At 37.9% G+C, this 17562-nt stretch overlaps 1 protein-coding gene across 1 annotated transcript; it reads right to left on the bottom strand.

The window, feature by feature from the left end:
- Positions 1 to 14098: 14098 nt before the first annotated feature.
- On the bottom strand, positions 14099 to 16629 carry LOC141362740 (uncharacterized). Its single transcript, XM_073864944.1, has one exon. It carries the CDS (start codon positions 16484 to 16486, stop codon positions 14099 to 14101), a length of 2388 nt encoding a protein of 795 aa, XP_073721045.1. The 5' UTR covers positions 16487 to 16629.
- Positions 16630 to 17562: the final 933 nt, after the last annotated feature.

The following is a 17562-nucleotide window of genomic DNA, read 5'->3' on the forward strand; positions in this document are numbered from 1 at the left end:
TTTAAGATCACGTTGAATAATAATTTCATACCTAAGATATGAACCATGCTACAATGAACAAAATCTAACTAAAGTGTTAACACACAGTTACATCACACATACATGATCATGCAGTAAAGGGATATAACATATATATACATTTAAACAGCTCATTGTGATCTTTAAATGTGGTTTCATCACAGACATATCGTCTGTGTCCCCTGTTGTGTCTCTGGCGATCGTCGAACGAACGGCTCTCAGGTTTCTCTGGTGGGATTCCTTTGAAGACTGCATTTGTTTTAATTGTCGCCCACTTTACAGCCTTGATAGGTGGTAGATATCTGGGTGATTATGTTATCAGGACACAGGGTTATCTAAAGTCACAATTTTAGGGCTGTTTACGATCCAGACGCCAAATGGCCTCAATCTGACTCCGAGCCATTTGCTACAAAGGCAAAAGAGCAACCAGGCCGACTTCCTGTTTTGCTCATGATTGATTTAAATTTTTAAGAAAGTGATGTAGAAAATCTTCAGCAGAAAATTGAGGAGGAATGTCTGAAACAAACCATTTCTTAAAAGTCTTCACAAGTCATTCCCATGAACAGGCTGAAGAAAATGACATCAAGGTTTTCTTGGGTGACAGTTTATCTGAGAGGGAACAGAAATACATGGATGCAATGCAGAAAGAGGAACAACACAAACACAGGAACATTTCATGGGTTCATGATTCTAAAGACAAACTTTTCACATAAGTACTTTAAGGATGTTGTGGAAAAAACTCTGAAAGGCTTCAACTTTCAACACAAACATGCCAAGCTGTTTGCTGTTCTTGTCCTCTTGGATGTATACTGCAGGAATGCCTCACTGTCAGTTAGCGCATGTGAGGAGTTTCACTAGTTCGCCTGCGCATTCAGTCTATTGAATGATGGTAAAATAAAATTTGGCTTGCTGTCCTCAGAGGGAGCTTGAACCCGAGACTCGAAGTTCAGAAATCCCCCTTTTTAACATTGAGCAGAGAGAGAAATAGGCAACATAAAGGAGGAGAATTGGGGAGGAGGAGGGATGCCGGATGAATCGTCAATGTAAGGCGTGTAGATTAACTCGCTTAAATAGTCTATCCGGATGATTGACAGGACTGAATGTTTTAGGCTCCTCCCGAACCTACGTTTAGAACTTCATTTCACTAGTTCGCCTGCGCATTCAGTCTATTGAATGATGGTAAAATAAAATTTGGCTTGCTGTCCTCAGAGGGAGCTTGAACCCGAGACTCGGCTCGAGCCCCAAGTTCAGAAATCCCCCAAAAGAACGTATAAAAACATAAAGAGGACGGCAAGCCAGATCGATACCTGTGAGTCATCTTTAGCCGTTAAACCTTTTCTTCCCCCAAAGATGTGTGAAGTTAATTAACTATCTCCTCCTTTAAGTGATGTTGCTTGTAATTCCTGAAAGAGATAATAAAAAAGCGCACAATCTGAGGCTCCTGCGGGAGCAAAGGGGAAAACACTACTGCGGTAGTGTGAGCCTTTTCCTATTTTAATTCCTGCGTGAGTTAATAAGAAGCGCGCGGCTTGAAGCTCCAGCGGGAGCGAGGATAAATGACTACTGCAGTAGTTTAGAGCGAATTAAAAATTTTACTGCTGCGGCAGTGAACGATTTATACTGTGTAAGATTGGGAGAAAAATATATATATTTTTAAACTCCTGCGGGAGTTAATGAGGAGCGCGCGGCCCGATGCTCCAAACGGGAGCCAGGGTATAACTACTGCGGTAGTGAGATCGAATTCAAAACACTGCTGCTGCAGTGAGAGACTATGGTGTGAGGTTGGGAGAAGCTTTATATATTTTAACTCCTGCGGGAGTTAATGTTAAGCGCGGGGCCTGAGGCTCTAACGAGAGCCTATAACTACTGCGGTAGTGTGAGCATATTAAAAACGATTTAAAATAGTGAGGTTGTGAGAACTTTTTTTTTTTTATATTTAATTCCTGCGGGAGCTAAATATAGAGCGCGCACCCTGACGCTCGAGGGGGAGCGATGTTGAATATTAGGCTAAAAAGCGTGAGATTTGCCAAATTAGAGCTAATAAATGATGATGAAATAGAGTAATGCAAGCTAAGCTTATATGCTGCGGTGTGGATGACATTAAGCATAAGGCTAAGGGTTAAGGCGGAGCGCAGGATTTGATCGGTGACTAATAAAATTTACGTGCGGGACGGATAGAGTGTTTATTGGATGAGCAGCTGATGAGCGTGTCTAATATGGGGTAGGTTTGATCTAATGTAAGTTTGGAAGGCGTTTGATGACCAGCGACCTAGAGATTTAATTTGGAGTTCTGGGAGACCGTTTTTTGCTGCTGAAGTTGCGGCTCCTATGCGAAAAGAGTGGCTGGAATAGTGAAACGCCGGGATGCCGGATTTAGTTAGCACTGCTTTGAGGTGTTTTTGGAACCAGTGTCTGGAGACGAGGTTGTTTTTATCGTCGATGAAGAGGGGGTCTGAGGGAGAGCGGATTTGGATACTGCGATGAGCTAAAAATAAGGAGACTGCCTGGTAAGGATGGATAGGGGAGGGGAGATTAAAGATGAAAATTGGATGACCGCGCATTAATTGATCTGTTTTGCTGCGCTTGATGTTAAAGCATATGGTATCATCGTCTAAAATTTGGAGGTCGGAGAAAGTCGGATGGATCTGAGGATTGAAATTTGAGTTACAAGTATACTCTGAGCATCTGAGAAAACCGAAAAAAGCGAGAATAAAGAGAGCGTCTAGGGTTCTGGCAGTGTTTTCGGAGAAGTATCCTGAACGGATAGTGTACAGGCATTTACTCAGGACTTTGCGAGTAAGAGGAAGGCGGGAGTCGGGGCAGCTGGGTTGGGATTTTTAAGCCTTTGACGAGGAGACCTATTTGGGGGTTGTTGATGGCTGGGCACTGCTTGCCGAAAATCAGTTTATGAAAGAAATGTATTCCGCTTAGGTAAACTTTAATGGTGCCAGGTTTAAACCGTTTAATATGATGTAGAAAGGTTGCGAAGGAGGAAACTATGAGAACAGAAAAATCGGGAAAAATTAGCTGGTGATGAAAATGAAAGGATTTGAAACATTTCCAGGCGGTAAGATATGTCTGAAGTGATCTGGGGGAAACTGCTTGAAGAATATGTTGGATGGAGAGGCTATGAAGATGCTGCAGGGGGTGGTTTACTGGAAGATCGTGTCTGAAAAGGGAGGTCCTGGGGTGGGAGATGGGTCTGCTTGAGGAGCCAATGTCTTGAATTTCTGAAAGGCAAAACGGGAAAGTGAGTCAGCGATTTGATTTTTGAAACCTGGCACATGTTCGGCTTTAATAATAAACTGGTTGCAGATGGAAGACCAAATTAAACGTCTGAGAAAAGGCATAAGTTGCGGGGAGTTAGACCTGCCTTTGTTAATGGAAAAAACTACAGGAGAATTGTCACAATGAAATGTTATGTTTTTTGAGGTCCATTCTCTATCCCACAGAATGGCTGCGACAACGATCGGGTATAATTCGAACAGTGCGGAGGAAAAGGCATAATCCTGCAGTTTAGTGATTTCGGGGGGCCATGTTGAAGCGAACCAACGCCCTTGGTAATAACCCCCGAAACCAACTGAGGGGGCTGCGTCTGTGAAAAGATGGATTTCGGAGGCTAATAGCTTGATATCGTCATAGAAAAAGGTAAGCCCGTTCCATTGTTTAAGGAAAGCGAGCCAGAGGTTTAGGTCTGCTTTACATGCTGAGTTTAAAATGACTAGGTCATTTAAAGGTCACATATGGTCAAAACTGAAATTTTGTGGCTTTTTTCATGATAACTGAGGTCTAGGGGCTATGTGAGTACCATATAAGTTTCAAAACAGTCATTTAAGAGTCGAATTCACACAGCCTGCTTGAAGTAGCTGTGAGTTAAAACGGTTTGTTTGTACTTCCGTAAAATTGTGATGTCAGGAATACACAGTCGCCGCCTTCGGTCTCCACCCCGAGCACTTTCTACCGTCCACCGCCCCACCCCCTTTTTGCCAAACAAACCCCTAAGTTATATCACACCACGTGAGAAAATGCTGTTCAATTGATGGATGTCAGGAAACTAAATCATTGCAGGCTTCTGAAAACATTAACATACGAGAACAATGGCTAATATTCATTTAATTAGAAATTCCTCAACAATTAGTTCAACTTTAGCCGTCTGATCTAAACATTTCACAAGTGATTGCTTCGGTGTGGCAGTTCACTGCTGGTTTGTCCAGGAATCTACTCAAAGATGTTGCAGTCCTTACTTTGTTGGATCCGATCTTAAATCCACAACCCGTAAGTAAACACATATTAAGCACGGCTGCACGATAACTTGCACGCGATTGTCACGCGAATCTAGTCGTTAGTAGTAAAGCGGCATCACCTGCTCTCAGAACCGGTTGCCGCTCCTGAAAGCAGCTGATGGTGATTTACTACTAATCAATGAACCGGCTTTACTGAAGGGATGCACGAGACAATCGCATGCGAATTATCAGCAGTCCTAACTTTTAAATTACATTATGAAGCCAGAGAAAACTGAAATGATATATTGTAAACAATTATGCCACGCTAACGTGTTTGCTAACTAGATGCTAAAGTGTTGTTTTGTAACGTTGAAGTCTTTGGTAGCCACCAGTTTTGATAGAATATCTGTTGGAAATCAGACGTTGTTTGTATTCTTAAGTTACAGACACAAGCCCTTTTGGTGTCTGTTTGTTTATTGAGTTAAACATGGTAAGGTTAAAATCTCTTAGTCTCTGTGTCTATTGGTTTACTAACCTAACATTTAGTGTCCAGAAACTAACACTTAGTGTAATTCCATGGGTAACTTTATTTCAACTGCGTATTTCACTCATAAAATAACAAGCCTATCAGAAGAGAGGCTCATGAATATTACTTATTACATGCCAAAACGACCTGTTTTTAGCAGAGCTCCGGAAAGAGGAGCTGTAAAAAATATATAGAGATTGTTTTTGGTACTTAAACAGCAAATATATATTCTTAAGGTCATCATAACCTAAAATAAAACGCTAGAAAGCCTAAAAATATGTGACCTTTAAGCCTGGGACGGAAGATGCTAGAGATAGGAGATGAGAGATAAAGGGGCGGCCTTGGGGCACGATTCTCATGGCAAAGTTGAGGTACCCGAGTAAGGAAAGGAGGTCACGTTTGGAAATGAACTGCGCGGAGGTGAGGTTTTGAATTACATTAATTATTCTGACGATTTTGTTTTGAGGCAGCGAGGCTTGACATTTGACGGAGTCAAGGGTAATTCCGAGAAATTCCAGTGAGGTAGTAGGTCCCTCGGTTTTTTCGGAGGCGACGGGAACCCCTAGCTTTGAGAAGAGATTGAGAGCGATTGAAAGGTGAGCAGCTGGGGGAACAGAATTTGGAGAGACTATGAGGAAGTCATCGAGAAGGTGAATGAGATAGGGGATGTCGTAATTAATGAAGAAGATTTTTTAATTCAGAACTATATCTTTGGTGAACATGGTACTCAGATTCAAATGTGTTTTGCAAGTATGTATGTCTCAAGCTTGTAAGCTGAAGACTAGCAGTCTTAAAGACTGCAATGTATGCAGGGTTTAAAATATGGTAACTGAGAGCAGAGCTAAAAATGCATAGGCTGACATTTGGAAGGAATGAAGTTACCACACCTGTCAAACATAAAAACATGCTAAAAACAACTACATGGGAGGGGTTTCAACTTTTAGAGAACTGTATATTAGGTTGAATTCTGAAAAAGACTCGTTAGTTGCTTGGCCACCAACTCGGCCTTATTGTTGTATGCAATAAAGTCATCTTTTGGCAATGGAACCCTCTGGTGAAATTTATTTTTCATAGTCACTAAAAAATCCACAACATTTGGCGTAGTCGGCAGGATTGGAAAGGAGCATGGAGGTGGATGACCGCTGTGGGCTAAGTTTGGATGAGCGGCATACACAGGGCCAGGTAAGCAGTTTTTGCTTATTTACTGGTGTACTGTTGTGTTGCTCATCTGGGTTGGCTCATGGTGGAAAGACTTTCACAATGCTCTTCCAACATAAGAACTAAGATTAATACAAGTTAAAAAGGGTTCCACTTCCAAGGATTGCATGGTGTGATTTGTTTGAAATGATAAAGAGGAAAAAATTCCTGAGCTCAGGTGGATAATCTGTGGTTTTGCTGAGAGGGCCTTTGATTGGACAGCATTAACCTGGAACAGATAATAGTTTAATAGCTAAGTGGGCTTCGAAGATAGCATTAAACAGAAATAAAAGTAATCTGTGTTTATTTGTAAAAGGGCCTTGATGGATACAAATGAACTGTAACAGATTATAAAAAATGCTTATTGCAAGAGGGCTTTGATAGATGTAATAGGCGGATACACTGTAAATGCATAATTGTATAAAAATGAAGTGATTTGGTTTTGGAAGCTAATACATGTTTCACTTTGTTAGTTTAAGTTACTAAGTAGATGTTGATTTGACATCAATACAATATATCATTTACAGTGTATGGAAAAAAAATAGGCTAAAATTAAATAATCTGTGTTTATTATGTAAAAGGGCCTTGATGGATACAAAATAGACTGTAACAGATTATAAAAAATGCTTATTGCAAGAGGGCTATTGATTAGATGTAATAAGCTGATACACTGTAAATGAATAATTTGTATGAAGAAAAAGTAACATGGTTTTGGAAGCAAATCCATGTGTCAATTTGTTAGGTTAAGTATTTAAGCATATGTTGATTTGACATCAATACTGCATTTTATTTACAGTGTATGAAAAAAAAGATAAAATTAAATAATCTGTGTTTACTCTGTAAGAGGGCCTTGATGGATACAGGTAGACTGGAACAGACTATTAAAAATGCTTATGGAAAAAAAGGATAAAATTAAATAATCTGTGTTTATTCTGTAAGAGGGCCTTGACGGATACAGGTAGACTGGAACAGACTATTAAAAATGCTTATGAAATAAGCGGATACACTGTAAAATAATGAAAGCAAAAGGAAAAGTACTTTGGTTTTTCAAGCCATTAATATGTTACTTTGTTAGGTTAGGGTAACAAAAAATGTATATGTTGATTTAACATAAATGCTGCATATTTTAGAGTGTATGGATAAAAAATAAATAAACAGAGCATGAAACAAAAGTGTTATAAAGTGGATAGGGGTCTGCAAGGGCAGAATTGTTTTTTATGAAAACAGCTCTTTATATATATATTTATATATTAGAGGTCTGAACGGATAAAATATTATTCTGTAGATACCGCCCTAATGCATGATAAAAAGTTTGACTTGTGAGTAAAAGTGGAAAGGATCCTCAACAGTGAAAAACAAGTGGTGTCATGTTTAAAGTGTGAATGACTGGGTGTATGTTATAAATAGAGTGAGTGCAGACCTGACTGAGTGCTGTGGATGAAAGAGCTAGCAGTGAAGTGAAATACCGGTTAATATAAGTAAAATAATAATAATAATATATTATTTATATAATTAAGTAATAAGAGATTAAAATTATAGGTAAATGGTATTTATAGGTTGAAAGGAGGTTTTTACATCTATATTTTATATCTTAATCCAATGAAAAAATATTTGTGTTTAATACTATTGTAAAGGGATAAAAATAGTATTTCTTGACAAATAGAACAAATTGAATTGAAAGAGAAACATTAATTAAGTAAGGAACTGCTTGACAAACATTTGCAGTGGAGAACAAGTAATATTGGAGAGAAAATGGTAAGCTTGACGTTTACTTAGCTTGAAAGTTAACTGGAATAAAAGTGTTTTTATTTGTTAATTTTTTAATGTTAAAAAGTTAAAAAATTGCTAAATATGATAGAAAGATTGAATGGAGAAGTAACAGGTGTAGAGTAAAGTCATAGTTGTTATTCTTGTGGAAATATCTATTGGGCAGAGATCTGATAAAGAATGTGTTGAAGAACTTGTCATGAGGGGAACATTTGATGTGGCAATGTGTAAAGAAATGGATATTGTAAATAAATCTTTATTAAATCAAAAGAAAGAAAAAGAAGGATGGATTTAATAAGAAAAGCATTGACATTATTCATGAATAAAGGGGAACATATATAGAATAGAAAAATGTTAAAGGAAATTGATAATGGAACAAAAAGAAAGTGTGTTAAATGTTAATCTATATTTATCATGCATACTGTAGAACGTTGATTTCCAATACTCAAGGGCACTGTGGAAATTAAAGGTAAAATGTAAATGAAATGATCAGTAGATATAGAATAGGAAAATTAAACAGGTTTGGGAGTGAATCTTACAAATGAGGAAATATCCTAAATGAAAGAAATTTAATTATTATCAGAAAAAGTATAAGTGTAAAGAGTGTAGAGTAAAAAGCCAAGAGGCATTGTTTACACAAAGAGGTGAAAAAGAAGATGAGGTAGGAAGATATAAATAAGATAAGAAATAAAAATAAGGAAATCATTAAAAAGAATTAATGAAGCAAAATAAGGAGAGAGTAGAGAGGGAGAGTAAAGAGGAGGTGTCATCTGATGGAGAAATGTGGATATGGGAAAAAAAGGATGGCTTAGGCCATTGGCCTTACAATTTCTTAATTTAATAAAGGTATTAAGGACCTTGGGAGGCTGATCACTTACCCTCAGGCATTCATGGGACTGGGAAAAGGACTAAGTTTTGGCAATGGAGAAATGAAAGAAATCCTCCAAACCTTTGACCTGTGGACTAACGTTACATGAGGAGGGACTATTTTTGAACATATCATAGCAGTGTGGCAGCCACTGCTTGGACTCTAAAAGCACAAAGAGAAAACTGGGAGACACAGAGAATCCAGTTTTGTTCAGAGACAATAAAAAAGAGACTGAGGGAAATCCAGAAGGAGACCCTGGAATGACCACACTGTTTTGAAATGCAAAGTGAATAACAGTGAGGACTCTTGTGTTCAGCTACTTTCAGCAATTCCTCCAAAAAGCCAGAATCCTGTACCCATCATAAATGACTTTGCAGCATCACCATCCCAGAAAGAAAACAACTTGAACTGGGAGAGACAAAGAAAACATGCTGAGGACTACAAAAAGCCTGGCCACGCCAAGAGAGACTTTTGCTATGTCCATGTACCAGCTCTGTGAGTGAAGGGGGGAGGGTGACAGCAGCCTTTCAGAGTACAGTTCAAGGTTCAGAAGATTTGTTAAGAATATGTTTCTCTGGACAAGTAGTGGTAATTCAATGTATGGATACAACAATAAACAAAACTATAACCATATCTATTCTCATATCAAAATCACACTCCTGTTTACTGTTTACTTGTTAAACAAAATATGCATAATTTGGGGTAAGCCATTGGAATTTGTGTTTTCCAGAAGGGTATAGGGAATATAGATATAAAGCAAGTAAGACATGATATTAAAGTGATATTAACTGAATCAAAGCAAATGTATAATAAGTAGTGATGTACAACAAACAATGAATAAATTGGAAAATGTATTGAAGCACAAATTTAATGCAAAGTTATCAAAGTGGGAATTGCATTGTATTATAATATGATCATGAGAAAGATAGTCAACTTAAAAAGTGGCAAAATAAATTATATGACAAGAAATTGATATAACATCAGAGGAAGGTAAACAAGAACTAGTAAAGAGTATGGTTGAAAATCAGTTAATAGAATAATGACTTAATGTAACTGACTTATTTCCACAGGTCTCTTGTATACTGGAAAAGATTGTGAAGAAAAGGATTTATGGGATATGATGGAAAAAAAACTATATAAAGCCAGTGGATCTCCATAATGTTTAAGAATCACATTAGAATTATATGTTATAGTCAATCATTTGTCAGGAAATAGTTTTCATAAAAACAATAAATGCAGATGATAACAACATGCAAGATTAAGAAGATGTATTAATTGTTAAAAGATGTAGAGAACAAAGTACTAATTGAAGTATCCAATTGATGATATTGTAAGACTAACCAGTTGATATCCAGATCCACATTGCTAACAAATGTTTTCCCAGATGACAAATACTGTAATTGATATTTGCTTTATATATTTGAGTTTTCAAACAGAAGAAATATTTGTTTGTTTTTTGGGAAACTAAACAATATCCAATTTGGTATGGGAACAAAGAGTCTTTCAAAAGAATGAGGGTATACATAATCAATGTACTGAATAAGTGGGGTTTAATTTCTGCATTGAACATTATCAAAGTAAATGGCAATCATAAAATATTAAACTTATATAAAAATGAATGATATTTTATCACAGGGAACAACACAGCAGATTGGGAGGCTAAAGAAGCCTCAGAAAGCCACACAGAAGTTTTGCTTAGTGTTAATATAAAAGCCTTAATTAGAAGATAGAAGAGAAGAAGAACACGCAGGATGTTATGAACATTTTGTGGTACCCAAAGGGGGACAAAGAAAGACATTCAAGACATCTAATGTACACATTGGGTATAAATCATTCTATAATACAGTAAAATGTTACCTTTCCAGATGGGTGGTTTTAATTTCAAATTAAAAACAGAGATATAAAATAACAAACTAATATTAAATATTAAAAAGAGAAAAAATGGGTATTATTCTCCATATTTGAGAAATTGTCTGAATATTTAAGTGCAATACTGGTTAAATTTTTGTTCAACAGGTAAAGCTAGTGCCAAAAAATAAAGATAAAAATGATAGAAGAAGTAATCCCTAAATTTAAAACACTATTAGGAATAATTTTAGATAATGGATCAGCATTCATTAAAAACTACAAAGCGAATACTGCAACAGTAAAGAATAAAGGAAAAACTAAAATTACCATAGTGTTTACCATCCTTAATCATAAAAAGGATACCATCCCTTCAAGGTTAAACTCAGCAAAACATGGGAAAGCATGAAACTGAACTGACTGGATGCTTTGTCTCTTACAATAATGAGTGAAAGACTTCAACTAACACTGCATGGAATGCTTATTGGTCGACCAATGCCAATACCAATGCCAATACCAATGTCTGCGCTATACTATATGTGATAACAAAAATTCATCCCCAAAAAAGGACAGCCTCTGGAACGACTGCAGATGGAGCTTTTGGAACAATTACAAATAAAGATGAGATCTTATGTGATAAAACTAACTGTATGCATAAGCTATTTGTGTGCAGGAAAAAAGAAAAGGAGCCTGATGAGGAGATGGAGATAAAATGCCATATTATCCCATGGGATCTAGTGTATCTGAGGGTCTTCAGGAGAGAGTGACATAAAACAAGGACCAGGGAGAGCAGCCCTAACAGCAGGCCAGGGGGAAGGAGCACATCTGATGTCATCTGAGCCATTGCACAGCATTCCTAATATACCAGTCGGAGAAGAGGACAACAAAAACACTAAAGAGGAGAGCTGAGGAGAAAAGGAGAACCAACAAACACGATACAGAAGAGGAGAGCTGGGGAGCAGAGGAGAACTTAAACACAATAATGAAGAGGAGAACTGAGGAAAAGAAAATAATAAAAGACATGAGACAGAAGACAACAATAGAAAAATGAAAAGCAATTCAAGTCTACAAACAAATAAAGAACTAAGTAATGACCACTCGGGGCAGATCAAGCAACGGCAACAAAGTTATGAAAATATGTAAATGAGGAGAGACTTTCAGGAGCAACAAGCAATGAGTGCAAAGCAGTGGAGTTCACAAGCAATACACCTGGACAAAGTTGCTGGTAATGTGTAAAGGACACACAAGGAAAACTTCAAGGAATTAGCCATGGAAATTGAAAAATAAAGCTAATAAGCAGTTTCACAATTATCAGCAACATATTGTAAATTCACACGACTGCAGTCAATAATCAAACTCTTTTCAATTAACTTTTCACCTATCAGCAAGGATCATTCACACTTCAGCGAGGACCAGTAACACCAGTGAGAAGTTATTCTACAATAATCTCAGGAGGAACAAAATCTAGATTGAATACTAAAGAAACCAAAACAACAAGTAGACAAGGACATCAAAAGAAGAAAAAGGACATCAACGGAAGGAAAATATATATATATTTTTGGATATTTTATGGGAAACAACAAAAACATAATGAATAGTACAAATGGTACAAAATTTTCAAAGATAAGAGAAATTGGTATGAACAATTGCTTATGATGCTCTGAATTATGAAAGGTAATAATAATCAAAAGTCAACATGATATTATAGGGGTGTTCAATTTAACAAATTGACAAATTCTGGTTTAAATATCCATTTTATAGGGCATATTTTGGTAAATAGTCTCAATTTTGGAAAGTTAATAAAAGCATTAAAATAGGAAAAAAATACTGAAGATTATGAATGCTACAGTAAACCTGATGGAACTAAAGATGAGGGATATTTAAAGGGAATATTCTATAACATAGAACTTGAACAAATCAAATATAAAATTCCAAAAGCTATTATAAATCCTTAATAATTTTGGCTTTAGGTATGGAAAGGGTGGACAATGCTAGTATACAGTAAAAAGAATGTGGGAATCAGATCATAGCACTGGACATATAAAGATCAAACAGTAATGTTAGCAGAATTCTTTTGGTTTAATTTTGATTTGATGGGAAATGATAACTTATGGTGGTTTTGCAATTAGAGAAGAAATATATATGTACAAGACTAAGGTTAATTTAAGAAATCATCATGATTATATTGAAGTATATTGAACAAAATACTGAGAAAACAAATTATAAAACTAAAATAGTTTATCCCTAAATTGGTTTGGTATTACCATATGTTACAATTTAAGCAAGAGATGAGATAAAATCATGGTTAGAATAAATATTGATTTAATCTAGAATTACTAAATTATATCTACTATAATCAACAAAGGTTTATTAAATTTAACTAATGATGTTTTAACAATTTTAGAAAAACAATGAGATACTACAAAGGGGTATAGTTTTATTGTATGGAGATTAATGTTATGCTAAAAATACAACATAGATATTCATTAAAGCTATCAATAAGCTTAAGAGTTTAGGATAGAAACTGCAACAAATACAGGAAGAAAAAATCTTAATGTGGAATTGGTGTGATTTAAAATTAGGAAAATGGGTGATTGGTTTGTCAAATTATCAAAGATATATTTTGGTATGTCAAATGATTTATAGGTTAAATGATGCAAATGATTAAAGGTATAGGTTAAAGGATGAATATTATCAAAGGTATAAGGTAAATGATGCAAATTATCAGAGGTTAAGGATTTGCAAGTTTAATTGGATAAATTGTTATTTTACTGTATACTTATATTGAAACAAATGTTAATGTTGAAATATCAAGATGAAAAGTTACTTTATATAAGAAATTACAAAGTGCATCAAAAATGGGTTTTGCAAAAGTTTGAAAATGGTAATACTACATCAGAAAAAGATAATAAGAATTGAAAAGGTATTTGTCTAATTTACACTCTTATGATGAATATTTTTATGAGTTCTGATTTTACAGCAACAATGACATAATGAAGTATATTCCATGATCATAAAGGTTTGTTAATTTAGGGAGCAGATTCTTTTACTTCTCCAAGAGAAGATGTTTGTTCCACACTCCACCAAAGTGCGGCAGCATGATTTAGTCATTGGTAAGGGAAAGATGGCTTAGTTAAGCCATTAATTATCTTAACTTAATTGAACTGGATTATGAAGTTGCACTTTGGGTGAGACTTGTGAAAGTCTCAAAGGGTGGAATGAAGAAGATTTTTTAATTCAGAACTATATCTTTGGTGAACATGGTACTCAGATTCAAATGTGTTTTGCAAGTATGTATGTCTCAAGCTTGTAAGCTGAAGACTAGCAGTCTTAAAGACTGCAATGTATGCAGGGTTTAAAATATGGTAACTGAGAGCAGAGCTAAAAATGCATAGGCTGACATTTGGAAGGAATGAAGTTACCACACCTGTCAAACATAAAAACATGCTAAAAACAACTACATGGGAGGGGTTTCAACTTTTAGAGAACTGTATATTAGGTTGAATTCTGAAAAAGACTCGTTAGTTGCTTGGCCACCAACTCGGCCTTATTGTTGTATGCAATAAAGTCATCTTTTGGCAATGGAACCCTCTGGTGAAATTTATTTTTCATAGTCACTAAAAAATCCACAACATTGTTCGCTAGGATCCAGCACTACGCTTCCGACAGTGTGTCAAAAATTTTGGGGCTACTTTTGCAACCGAAAGTCAAACGAACGGCGAAATAATATTTCTCCCGCCAGAGCACACCAAAGAGATGCCAAAAGTCGGGGTTTATTGGCATGACCTTGAAGGCTGAAGTGATGTCGATTTTTGCTAACCAAGCGCCGGGACCGGCAGATTTAATTAGACTGATGGCTTGGTCTACGTCGTGGTAATGCAGTGAAAATTCCGATAGAGGAATTAAGCTATTCACCATAGGAACGAAACATTCGTGGGGGGCTGAAAGGTCGAAATTTCCGGAGAATTTCCTCGTTGCTATGCCGATGGGGTTAATGCGATAGGTGAGGAATGGAGGGGAATCGAATGGGCTGATCATAAATTTAGATTCTACTTCTTTTTGTAGAAGTGAGTCTACGGAGTCGGGATCTAAACGGGCAGATTGCAAATTATTGCAAATGAAGGTTGAGTTGGGCATAGCTTCAAGACCGGGGTCAAAACCTTGCTGTAAACCTGAAAGAAGGAAATTAGTAAATTCTTTATTGGGGTGACATTGAAGTTCGTGTGCAAGAGCAGAGACATTGATGGGAGAAGATAGATATTTTTTAAGATCTTTATTGTTTTTTGCAGAGGATTTGTACACTGGGCAAACAGGGCGGGCATGAGCACCGCCGCAAAAATTACAAACATGCAAATAGCGGCATCTTTGCCTGGAACAGCGGAATTCATTAAAATTATTGCAGACCTGGCTGGTGGATGCAGAGAAACGGCTTTGGTTATTTGCAGGACCTGGGCGATCGAATCTGGACTGAGGCGCGTATGAAGTGGATTTAACGGAGTCAGGAGGTACTCGGGGGCTGGTGGTATTTTTTACTGACGGACAAGAGTTAGACTGGTGATCGAGAGATCTACAGATGGCACAAGAGATGTTGCGGCAGCCGAGAAAAACTCTATTATATAGATGGAAGTCCAGTGCTTCCCAGTAAGGGCACTGGTTCCAGTGGGTGACTCTAGTGGCGCATTTGGCAGAAAACAATTTATGATAAGTATAAAAATGACAGCCGCCAAATGACAGTGAAAAATCTGAAATAATGGCAAGGTAGTCATTGAGTTCTTTACGCCTGTTTGGAAAAACTGAACAGATTACTTCGGTATATTTATTAAATGCTATGACAAATTCTGCAAAGGAAAGGATACGGTTGGAGTTGGAAGGCGAGTCTTTAAGAACGACGGAGAAAGTGCCACAGTCCAGAGAGCGATGGCTGTCTTTTTTTGGAAAGGGAGAGAGGAGGTACGCCAGGTCCACATCCATACCTGAAAGAATTTGAGAGCGGAGTGAGTTGGAAACGGGTGGCGGGTCCATGGCAACGGCGTGAGCAGGCATTGCTAAAGGCACTGCTGTGAGAAGAGTGTAGGAAGGAGGACGGCTTAAGAGAGGTAAATCCGGGGCAGGCGCTGTTTGCGGAGGCAGCCTCACGCCGTGCGCTGCGCTCGGAAAAGAGAAATTTGAAGAAAGAGGAAAATGGGGAGGGGCTAGAGAGATTCCCATCAGCGGGGGCGGCCTCACACTAGGGGGAACTCCCGTGACGTTAGAGGAAAGCCCAGGTGGAAAATGAGAGGGAGGGAGAATTGGTGGGTTTTGAGCCTGATTTAGCAAAGCTGGAGAGGGAGGGAGATGGGGTTGGATAGGGAAAGCATTAGCGAAAAGAGAAGCAGAAGTGGGTGCGAGAGAGGGGTAGCTTGCGCCTGGTGAGGTGTTTGGGGCGGTAGTCGGACCGGCTGGGTTAGAAGGGGAGGGGCAGAGGGCTACTGCGGTAGTAGGCGGCGCATGCGCGGCGACCGGAGACGGCGCATGCGCGGTGGCCGGAGGGGAAGCCCTCGAGGCGCTTGACGTTGGAGAAGGCCTTGGGTTTGCGGAAACGCGCTGCCGATTCTTACGAGGGCGGCCGGGACCTTTTTTGGATGTTGTCTGGGTAGCTGCTACAGGGATCTGACCGGTTTGGGCACGGAGATAAAGCTCATAGAGTTGGGCTTTTGACAACTTTCTAGAAAAGTCGATGTCGGCGGACGCGAGAGCGAGCCGCAGCCCGTTCACGGTCCATTTTTCTATTGCAGGGATTGGAGATGTACTGGGTAGAGTCACGGAAGGAGACATTCGAGGGTGTCTCGCTGGAGGCGGAGAGGGGAGATTTAAGCGGCGGCGCTTAGGTGAAACGGCAGGAGGACGCTGGGGAGGACGTCCTCTTTTGTCGAGGCTCTGCTTGGGAGCTGGGTTAGAGTTGGAAGGAACTGGTGATGGCTCGACAACCGCTGATGATCGATCTGCTTCGGAGGAAAATTCTTCGTCGGAGGTGAAGAGCAGGAGTTGGTCTTGGAAAGACATTTTTCCGGTACTGGGCGGGGCCTATGCCGGATGAATCGCCAATGTAAGGCGTGTAGATTAACTCGCTTACATAGGCTATCCGGATGATTGACAGGACTGAATGTTTTAGGCTCCTCCCGAACCTACGTTTAGAACTTCATTTCTTCATCTACAAACAACAGAAAACTGTCAGTCCTGCACGATTGAAAATGGATTTGAGAATCTCTCCTCTCTTTTGACCAGATGTACAGTCTATTCTAAAATTATCTTTGAGGGTGTGATGGTGATTCATTTAAGTGTAGCTCAACACTGTTTGATGGAACTTACAGCTACTAATGGAGTGATAAAACCAGACATCACTAACATCCTGCTCACAACAGACTTATTTAATGATTGTTTTCTGGGGAAACACAAACTAATGTCTGATGTGCAAAGTGTCATGGTTCTGCCCTGGGGGTGTATTCCAGACAGCAGAGTTAACTTACCGTCAGATTAACCCTAAACTTTGGGTTGATCAACCCCAAAGTTGCTTACTCTGGGTATGTCGGTTCCAAAACACAGTTTAAGAGTTAGTTCAATCAACCCGCTGAAAGTAACACAGAGTTAATGCACGCTCACGGTAACAACATAAAGGCATTGTCAATGGATCACAGATTTCACGAGTCACCATGGAAACATCAGAGAACTTAAACGTTTATAAATGAGAAATAACATTATAAACCAATACTTTCTGTCAAAATCAACATTTTATAATGTTATTTAAGTTCGTAATTACAAAACAGATCAAATTAATTAATCAATTAATACGAACCTATTTTAACCCATTTAAGTCCAATATTATGTGTCTCAACGAAAATACACATAATATTATTTAAATATTATTTAAAAGCCTGTAAAAATAATCATAGATTTTATATATGATTTTAAATATATTAATTATATCTAATTAGATATAATTAGACATAATCAAGATTATCTTTTCTCTTACCCAAAATTAACAATGGTTTTACTGCAGTTAAAACAAAAAACATGGTTACAGTAAAGCCATGGTAACCACAAAATAACCATGGTTTTGACAACCATGGTTTTCAAAAACC

Source organism: Misgurnus anguillicaudatus, unplaced genomic scaffold (genome assembly GCF_027580225.2).
Source record: "Misgurnus anguillicaudatus unplaced genomic scaffold, ASM2758022v2 HiC_scaffold_29, whole genome shotgun sequence".
NCBI classification, from domain to species: domain Eukaryota; kingdom Metazoa; phylum Chordata; class Actinopteri; order Cypriniformes; family Cobitidae; genus Misgurnus; species Misgurnus anguillicaudatus.